The sequence below is a fragment of the Biomphalaria glabrata genome, chromosome 5, assembly GCF_947242115.1.
Source record: "Biomphalaria glabrata chromosome 5, xgBioGlab47.1, whole genome shotgun sequence".
Lineage (NCBI taxonomy): Eukaryota > Metazoa > Mollusca > Gastropoda > Planorbidae > Biomphalaria > Biomphalaria glabrata.
The window spans coordinates 29,323,891-29,334,407 of record NC_074715.1 but is presented as its reverse complement, the minus strand read 5'-3'; the positions used below and the strand labels follow the sequence as shown (position 1 = coordinate 29,334,407).

General features: G+C 40.3%; 2 protein-coding genes across 2 annotated transcripts; both read left to right on the top strand.

Annotated features, from left to right (window-relative positions):
* The first annotated feature begins 1,728 nt into the window (after positions 1-1,728).
* Positions 1,729-4,820, top strand: LOC129926317 (axoneme-associated protein mst101(2)-like). The gene is made up of 2 exons (XM_056029634.1): positions 1,729-1,734; positions 1,836-4,820. The coding sequence occupies exons 1-2, from the start codon at positions 1,729-1,731 to the stop codon at positions 4,818-4,820; spliced, it is 2,991 nt and encodes a 996-aa protein (XP_055885609.1).
* A 1,816-nt stretch (positions 4,821-6,636) lies between these two features.
* Positions 6,637-9,519, top strand: LOC106058335 (F-box/LRR-repeat protein 18-like). The gene has a single exon (XM_013215743.2). The coding sequence runs from the start codon at positions 6,797-6,799 to the stop codon at positions 8,936-8,938; it is 2,142 nt and encodes a 713-aa protein (XP_013071197.2). The 5' UTR covers positions 6,637-6,796; the 3' UTR covers positions 8,939-9,519.
* The last annotated feature ends 998 nt before the right edge of the window (positions 9,520-10,517 follow it).

The window sequence follows — 10,517 nt, the reverse complement described above, 5'->3', positions numbered from 1 at the left end:
GATCTTCCAGAGATTTGTATCTAACGATGAAGTCAGCCCCTTTGTAAACAACTATTTTATGGAGATATATTTCTGTTTTCCTTTTTTTCAATTCAGCTTTTTATTTGTTATTTACTCCTGCCCACTTTAGCTCCTCACCCCCCCCCCCCCCGTACACACTCATCATTTTAAAATCTAATTTAAAGTCCATTCTTTCTGAAACATTAGATAATAAAACGCTTAGCCATTTCAGTAGTTACGGTTCTAGGTAAATTAATTTGTCTTCTATTTTTTTTCTTTTTTGGTGTATTTTTGAAGCTATGGTAATCGCTCATTTCGGCCGTCGAGAATTCTATTTAATATTTGTAACTTATAAAACGCAGTGCACTATGTTTATTCCCTGTGACATGTATTGTTGCTTCTGTCGCATTCGTCATGCAGTGACGCACGCGTGTGTCACATTTGTGACAGGGAGACGTACTCCCTTGCCCGTTTAATAGCGCCACCCCTCCCCTTCCTGCGCCCTCTAATCATTTTTTTTTCTAAAATTATTCAATGATAATGCCAAAATTAACTTGGCTAAGCTATTTATGGCAGCTAATCTAGATTCTTGCATCGAAGTCTATTTATAAGCACGATTTGTACATGGTTTCGGGTGGCTTTGAGCTTGAAGTGGGTCAATGCCAGGGCAGTCACCGATGATTTCACTATATGCCTAGTTTTGTAAAGACTATAAGGTCATTGACATTAATAAGTTATTAGATGGATTTAATAATAGTACAATGAACTCAATTAATTAAAGTTGTTTGGATCATAGTTACGTTTTAAACGAAGTACGCGCCATGATTAGGTGATACCAGGGCAACATTTGGAGGTATTCGAGGCCCTGTAGTAACGAACGGAAGCCCTGTGGTAAGGAGCTGGAGGCCCTGTGGTAATGAGCTAGAGGCCCTGTGGTAAAGAGCTGGAGGCCCTGTGGTAACGAGCGGAAGCCCTGTGGTAATGAGCTGGAGGCCCTGTGGTAACGAGCGGAAGCCCTGTGGTAATGAGCTGGAGGCCCTGTGGTAATGAGCTAGAGGCTCTGTGGTAATGAGCTAGAGGCCCTGTGGTAATGAGCTGGAGGCCCTGTGGTAACGAGCGGAAGCCCTGTGGTAATGAGCTGGAGGCCCGTGGTAAAGAACTGGAGGCCCCGTGGGTATCGAGCGGAAGCCCTGTAGTAATGAGCTGGAGGCCCTGTGGTAACGAGCGGAAGCACTGTGGTAATGAGCTGGAGGCCCTGTGGTAACGAGCAGAAGCCCTGTGGTAATGAGGTGGAGGCCCTGTGGTAACGAGCGGAAGCCCTGTGGTAATGAGCTGGAGGCCCTTTAAATTTGTTTCCGAATAAATGACAGTATTTTGTTGGTTCCATCTTTCTAAATTGTCTTGGCAGCACCTACAAGTAGTTCAACAAAGAATGTGGTCATTTGTTACAGTCAAAAACAATTAAAAACTAAATACCACGTTAACGAATGGAACTTTGCAAACTTTTTTTTTCAGCGAAAAGTCGTTTATGATTTATCTTATCCTATTAAATGCAGACTATACTTGAAAACAAGATGATTTCGTCAAGGTTGTTAACCAATAACTTCAATTCTGACAGGTCATTGGTGTTCCTGGCTGGCTCAGGCTGATATTTCGATGATATATATATCTTGGGTAGGGGGGGCATATTAAGGCACTAGCTCCGCCTGCCTTGCCACAATTCAGGCCATGGATGTTAGATTGCAAAACAAAACAAAACAAAAACAAAAACTTTTTAACTTGATAGTTGAGCACGTAATACACAAGTTTTTTGTTTTAAACTCTTGTAACTCAAGTCAAGGCAATGTGACAAGCTCAAGTCAAGGCAATGTGACATAAGAACTCTCAAGTCAAGGCAATGTGACAAGCTCAAGTCAAGGCAATGTGACACGCTCAAGTCAAGGCAATGTGACACGCTCAAGTCAAGGCAATGTGACACGCTCAAGTCAAGGCAATGTGACACGCTCAAGTCAAGGCAATGTGACAAGCTCAAGTCAAGGCAATGTGACAAGCTAAAGTCAAGGCAATGTGACACGCTCAAGTCAAGGCAATGTGACATAAGAACGCTCAAGTCAAGGCAATGTGACACGCTCAAGTCAAGGCAATGTGACACGCTCAAGTCAAGGCAATGTGACACGCTCAAGTCAAGGCAATGTGACACGCTCAAGTCAAGGCAATGTGACACGCTCAAGTCAAGGCAATGTGACATAAGAACGCTCAAGTCAAGGCAATGTGACAAGCTCAAGTCAAGGCAATGTGACACGCTCAAGTCAAGGCAATGTGACACGCTCAAGTCAAGGCAATGTGACACGCTCAAGTCAAGGCAATGTGACAAGCTCAAGTCAAGGCAATGTGACACGCTCAAGTCAAGGCAACGTGACACGCTCAAGTCAAGGCAATGTGACACGCTCAAGTCAAGGCAATGTGACAAGCTCAAGTCAAGGCAATGTGACATAAGAACTCTCAAGTCAAGGCAATGTGACAAGCTCAAGTCAAGGCAATGTGACAAGCTCAAGTCAAGGCAATGTGACATAAGAACTCTCAAGTCAAGGCAATGTGACATAAGAACTCTCAAGTCAAGGCAATGTGACATAAGAACTCTCAAGTCAAGGCAATGTGACATAAGAACTCTCAAGTCAAGGCAATGTGACACGCTCAAGTCAAGGCAATGTGACATAAGAACTCTCAAGTCAAGGCAATGTGACAAGCTCAAGTCAAGGCAATGTGACATAAGAACGCTCAAGTCAAGGCAATGTGACATAAGAACTCTCAAGTCAAGGCAATGTGACATAAGAACTCTCAAGTCAAGGCAATGTGACATAAGAACGCTCAAGTCAAGGCAATGTGACACGCTCAAGTCAAGGCAATGTGACATAAGAACTCTCAAGTCAAGGCAATGTGACACGCTCAAGTCAAGGCAATGTGACAAGCTCAAGTCAAGGCAATGTGACAAGCTCAAGTCAAGGCAATGTGACAAGCTCAAGTCAAGGCAATGTGACAAGCTCAAGTCAAGGCAATGTGACAAGCTCAAGTCAAGGCAATGTGACAAGCTCAAGTCAAGGCAATGTGACACGCTCAAGTCAAGGCAATGTGACACGCTCAAGTCAAGGCAATGTGACACGCTCAAGTCAAGGCAATGTGACATAAGAACGCTCAAGTCAAGGCAATGTGACACGCTCAAGTCAAGGCAATGTGACATAAGAACTCTCAAGTCAAGGCAATGTGACACGCTCAAGTCAAGGCAATGTGACAAGCTCAAGTCAAGGCAATGTGACACGCTCAAGTCAAGGCAATGTGACAAGCTCAAGTCAAGGCAATGTGACAAGCTCAAGTCAAGGCAATGTGACAAGCTCAAGTCAAGGCAATGTGATAAGCTCAAGTCAAGGCAATGTGACAAGCTCAAGTCAAGGCAATGTGACAAGCTCAAGTCAAGGCAATGTGACACGCTCAAGTCAAGGCAATGTGACACTCTCAAGTCAAGGCAATGTGACAAGCTCAAGTCAAGGCAATGTGACACGCTCAAGTCAAGGCAATGTGACACGCTCAAGTCAAGGCAATGTGATAAGCTCAAGTCAAGGCAATGTGACAAGCTCAAGTCAAGGCAATGTGACACGCTCAAGTCAAGGGAATGTGACACGCTCAAGTCAAGGCAATGTGACACTCTCAAGTCAAGGCAATGTGACAAGCTCAAGTCAAGGCAATGTGACACGCTCAAGTCAAGGCAATGTGACACGCTCAAGTCAAGGCAATGTGACACGCTCAAGTCAAGGCAATGTGACACGCTCAAGTCAAGGCAATGTGACACGCTCAAGTCAAGGCAATGTGACACGCTCAAGTCAAGGCAATGTGACAAGCTCAAGTCAAGGCAATGTGACAAGCTCAAGTCAAGGCAATGTGAAACGCTCAAGTCAAGGCAATGTGACAAGCTCAAGTCAAGGCAATGTGACACGCTCAAGTCAAGGCAATGTGACATAAGAACGCTCAAGTCAAGGCAATGTGACACGCTCAAGTCAAGGCAATGTGACACGCTCAAGTCAAGGCAATGTGACACGCTCAAGTCAAGGCAATGTGACACGCTCAAGTCAAGGCAATGTGACACGCTCAAGTCAAGGCAATGTGACATAAGAACGCTCAAGTCAAGTCAATGTGACAAGCTCAAGTCAAGGCAATGTGACACGCTCAAGTCAAGGCAATGTGACACGCTCAAGTCAAGGCAATGTGACAAGCTCAAGTCAAGGCAATGTGACACGCTCAAGTCAAGGCAATGTGACAAGCTCAAGTCAAGGCAATGTGACAAGCTCAAGTCAAGGCAATGTGACAAGCTCAAGTCAAGGCAATGTGACATAAGAACGCTCAAGTCATGGCAATGTGACATAAGAACGCTCAAGTCAAGGCAATGTGACATAAGAACGCTCAAGTCAAGGCAATGTGACAAGCTCAAGTCAAGGCAATGTGACATAAGAACGCTCAAGTCAAGGCAATGTGAAAAGCTCAAGTCAAGGCAATGTGACAAGCTCATGTCAAGGCAATGTGACATAAGAACGCTCAAGTCAAGGCAATGTGACAAGCTCAAGTCAAGGCAATGTGACAAGCTCAAGTCAAGGCAATGTGACACGCTCAAGTCAAGGCAATGTGACAAGCTCAAGTCAAGGCAATGTGACAAGCTCAAGTCAGGGCAATGTGACATAAGAACGCTCAAGTCAAGGCAATGTGACAATCTCAAGTCAAGGCAATGTGACATAAGAACGCTCAAGTCAAGGCAATGTGAAAATGCAAATTAACTGTAGGCGATCTGACACATATGCATCTATCAGTGCAAACACAATATCTGTGTGTCTGCTACCCAATTGTACTGCTCTTGTTTTACGGAACAAAAGTATTTGTTCTACTTTTTGTTCATTGTCCTACACTAGTGGTCAAGCGATGGACTAATGTATCTCGTTATTCCCCTCTCCAATGAATTCCCAAGTCAAACTAACAAGCAAACATTCAAGCTTCATTGACATAAACCACTGTCCAGACCCATTTGGTCAATAGTCCAGGTAGGTGTGTGTGTGTGTTGGAGAGGGGAAAGGTATGACTAGTTCAATATTCAATATGTTCGAAAAATTGACTTTTTCCAGTGGTCCTACTTGACCTTACCATCTTTGAAGTCGATGTCATGGTTCAAGGTTGCAAACACAGACCTCAGACACAACTGTCTTTTGTTGACCATCCAATGTGTGAAATATAGGTCTATCGAGATTAAGACTTTGCCTCGGGAGAGATTCAAGGTCAATTGGACATAATGTAAATTTGTAGCAAAAGTAAAATATGGATTCAGGACATTCTGCGTCCTCTCTTTAGTTTCTCTCTCACACACACACTAAACAGGACAAAAGAACAACAACTCTATTTAAAGATTCCCTTTAGGACTCTCAGTCTATCTTTCACCCTGTCTCTCTCTTGCACAGACATTATATATTATCGTTAAGGAAATTTGTCTTACAATTTGTGCATTACACATAGCAAAACATTATAACTATATAAAACGGTAATAAAACCAATATATACATTCACACCAGATTCAATCATAATATATATATATATATATATATATATATATATATATATATATATATATATATATATATATATATATATATATATATATATATATATATATATATATATATATATAAATATCTTATTGAATCTGGTGCGAATATATATATACACACACACATATATATATATATATATATATATATATATATATATATATATATATATATAGAGAGAGAGAGAGAGAGAGAGAGATAGATAAATAGATAGTTAGATAGATAGTTAGATAAATAGATAGATAGATAGTTAATCTTCAAATACAAAATTTAATAAAATACTCTGGAAGACACAAAGATAAAGGCTCATTCCTCGTCCCATATGCTAGGACGAATTTGTACAAATACTCCTTCTTCCCTAGTGCTATTAGAGCATGCAATGGGTTGCCTGATCTAGCCAGGAAAACCAGTGACTTGGCAAAATTTAAGTCATTGATTAATATGCATGACTAAATGCATGACGCGTAGGACGTAATCATCTTCTTTTTTTAAATAACGTCTGTATTATATAAGATAAGATGCCAGTCCAGATATCTTCTATTGAATCTTGTTTAGATAAAATGTTTGGACAACGCTAAGTACTAATTGTGTGTGTGTGTGTGTGACTGAAAGCAAGTCAAGGCCGTGATAAAAACCTACAACTTGACTGTCTACGTATTACATGAAGTCTGGCTGGTCAGAACAATAGCCAAGACGGGACGTGCCCATTGATTTCAATGTTTTGTCATCAAGCACTTACCTGGGCTGGGTACGACTATCTACCCCCCCCCCCCTGACCCCGTGTACAGATCACTGCCTCGCGTGAATACAAAAGTTAGGCTAAAAAACAATTCATACAAATGTTCCAACTAGATTGATCTACTCAAAAGAAAACATACAAAGGGTGATAATAGAATGTCGCGGAACAATGATTTAATCAGGGGAAGTGGTCAAGTGGAAAGGGGTGACCAGTGAGAAACAAAAATACTACACGTGGAAAGATTATTATTGGTCAGAATACCAGGCATCTGTAGACCAGGGTCCCTTGTATAAAAGTGGCAGAAGTCTTAACACTGGTCCAATTTCTCTCCAACTTTAAATGGTTTTGTGCAATTCATTTTTTGGATTAATGGTGTATAGAAATAAGTGATTAGTGATTTGATATTCTTCGTTCAGAAATGGCGTCTACTTTCAATACACTCTACTTAGACTGTCTGTCCGATGAAGTGCTACTGAAGATATTCAAATACATCACAGATTTAAAGGATTTGTTTACTTTACGTCTGCTGAGTGAACGTATCGCTGCTGTTGCCCAGGACATGTCAGTGGCTCATACTGTCATCTGCACTAGACAATATTGGCTGAAGACAGGTATGTTGAAAAAATATATTGAACCTATCCTTGATAAGATGCATACTCTTGATCTCAACTATTGTTATTGGATAAATCTAGAGGAGCTGACCTCTTTACTGAGATGCACAAATCTCCGCGCGCTGCATCTAATGCAAGTGAAAATAGACGAGGCCTCTCTTTGTAAAATGTTATCCCAGCTACCTCACCTGACCAGCTTGTCTATTTCTATCCGTGACATTGAAAAGTTTAATCAAGAAGTGAACGGCTGCAAGGCAGTCCAGGAGTGTTTGTCTCGGATCCGCAAGCTGAGCATTCACTTCTGGAACCATAAAAAGTACACAGAGGACAATTTTGAACAGTTAGTCAGATTTAGCAGCGGATCTAGTTTTGTGGATTACTTCCACAGCCTGGAGGAACTCTACGTCTACGGCTGCGCCAACAACGTCAGGTGCTTCCCCTTGTATTACTTCAGTCCTGCAGTGGAGAATGTCAGCAGTCTGAAAAACATGAAGGTGATGTCCCTTAACAAATCGTATGATGACGCTTCGACAATACTTTTTTACAGTCTTTTACGCTCTGTCTGCATGGTGGGAGTCCAACTGAGAACATTGCTCCAACCAACGTACGATTTCAATCTAGAGTGGAAGGAGCGTGATTACCTGGATACGATGGATGACATGAAAACACTTGTTCACTTGGACATTTCTGGATCACAACAGCGTATCTATAACGGCATTTTCAACTTTACATCAGCCACTCATCTCCAGTATCTAAACCTGTCAGGGAATAATACAGTAGATTCTGAAAGTCTGTTATTTCTGTCACGTTGCTGCCCACAGCTAGTCAGTATCAATCTCCACAGTTGCCCCAGTATATTTCTGAGACATGCATTTGGTTATTTGGGCCGAGACTTTAACAACGATCCATTGGTCAAAGACCTGACCGGCTTTCAGAGTTTACTAGTCCAGTGTGTGAAATTAGTTCACTTAAACATTAGTGGCTATCACATTCATCTAACAGACTTGAACTCACCATCCTTCAGCAGTATAACAGCGCTCCTGTCTTTAAAACCTAACTTAATAAGCCTTTCCTTATCACACTGCTGCCTGTACACTGGAGACAACTGCCCAAGCTCAGGCTTACGTAATCCAAAATTCAACACAAGATGCAGTTCGTGCTACTTACCTGTAATAGGTGGTTCGGGCTCTCCCAAGTGCACATACAAAGCCACGCCAGATAAGTTTGACATTCAAAAGCTCATCAGAGCTACCCCAGAAATGGAACACTTTGAACTCTATGCAGCTTATCACCAGTCTAATTTCAACCATCCTTCTGGGTTGCTTCGACATCCCCGCAATGTGTCCCAGTGTCTAGCCGCTGTGATTGTGCCTTATGATGAGCTGAGGTACGTGGGTCTTTGGAATAAACTGAAAACACTACGGCTTACGGGTCTCAAAGGCAACAAGCTTGCAGATTTTTTCAAAGCAATCGCTGGAGGGTGTGTATCCCTTGAAAGCTTGTCCATCTCAAGCACCTGCTCTAGAAAATCGCTAAAGTTGAAACGATTACCATGCTTTCCAAAATTGAAGGACTTGCGACTGGAACATCCGTACTTTCCGGTGGACGAAGATATGCTCTCATCCATAGCCCAGTGTCCGAAACTTGAGAGAGCCTGCATTATCTCCCACATCGAAAACATCGACAGCTTCGCCATCAAGCAACTTTTAACTAACGTTCCAAGATTGGTGAACTTTCAGCTTTTTTCTCATGCTTCCGAGAGGAAGTGCTTCAACCTAATGGCTTACATATCAGAAGAGCTCAGTCAGAGTCGTCCTGACCTCTCTGTATGTATCTGTAACCTTCGTACATTCGACCTGGAGCTTATGATCACAGAATATCTACCTGACATACACATCGAAGAGATGACCCTCCTTCGATCAAGAGTGGCTACTTCACCTCGCGAGTAGCAAACTGTTGTCAATTGCCAAGTAGAGCAACGCGTACTATGTCATACGTTGAACCAACCTGGCACATTGGTTAGCATCTACCAGTTGAAAAGTTACTATTACCAAGGTACAATGGTTTGGAAATATGAGGAAAAAATGTGTTTTATATTTATATAGCTTGCAGTTTTCACTGAAATGTAAGTTTTTTTTTTGTTTTTTTTTAATCTCGAATAGGCAATAATGTTTTCTTTTCTATGTAACAGGAACAGGCAATTTATTTATTTCAATTTGTATGAGTATAAATCTCAAGGAGACTCATTTCTTTAAGTTTAAGTTTTGTTTTTATAATGTAATTATATTGTTCATGCATTAGGACCTACAATATCCTGTGAGTATTTGACTTCAAAAAAAACTGTTTAGGTTGAGATATACATGCAGGATTAGTACAATGTCATCAAATCAAGCATTTCAACTTATAGAGCCAGTTTCTGTATAGCCCAGCAACAGTAAAAAATAAAACTTCACATTTGTATTCTTCTTAAGCTTCTATGATCATTTTATGTTTTTTTTTTGTTTTTTTTTAAATAAACACTTGCATGTCATCTACTTATTGTGTTTTTTTATGTCTAGTTCGTATACACGTCACGAGTCTGTGTGTACAACGTCATAAGTGGCCATAGCTGCTGTACAACGTCTGCTTGTTCTATGTTTGCAATGTCTCTATTCGATGCTGCATTAAACATAACATATAATTTACAAACTACAAGATAAAATATTTTAAGCAATAAAATATATTGCAAATAGTAACAGAAAAATGAATTCAACATTTAAATGACATATAATGTTATTGAGAAAAAAAATCATTTCTCTTAATTATTAAGTAACATGAACATTTAAAAAAATTGAAGTCTAGTTCACTAAAAAGACTTTAAAAATCTGAACTCAATCTGAAATAAGATGAGAGGAAGTGGTAATTAACTTTAAATAAATAAAAAGTAAATCAAATGGAAACTTTGTATAACTGATAATGACGGTTCTATTTATAGTAAAGAATGTTCAGATTTAAATCAACTAGAAATAACAAGCTCGTAGAAACAGGTTTCCACATCTTTAGAGAGAAAACAAAAGAATTCAGCACGTCATAAAGGATAAGGTTGAATTAATATCCTCCAGTAAACAAGTTTAATTATAAATTGGTCTGGACAGCAGAAAATTAGAAACAATATATGTAACTCACTCATCATATTGACACACCCACCCACTAGAGTCAGAGAATAAACAATGCATAACACAAACAAATGATTAAAAAAAATAATAAATAGACTAGCATATATCAAACACACACAAGAGAGGATAAACCGAATCAATCAGCGCGTGTTAAAAAAACTACAACAAACGCAACACACACTTGCTCGCTCAAAGACACACACAGTTTAATTGAATTTTTAAAACTACTTTTGATTCACTCAAATATATATGTGAATGTGTATTTATATTACAAAATTTTATATGTGCAGAATTTACCTGTAGTCACCGTGAGTATTTTGAGCCTATAACATCCCAACATAAGTGAACAGCCTAGTAGGTCATCAAATAGAAG

What these genes read in the sequence shown, in the direction of transcription:
- LOC106058335 (XM_013215743.2), top strand. Translation starts at nt 6,797, where the DNA reads ATGGCGTCTACTTTCAATACACTCTACTTAGACTGTCTGTCCGATGAA.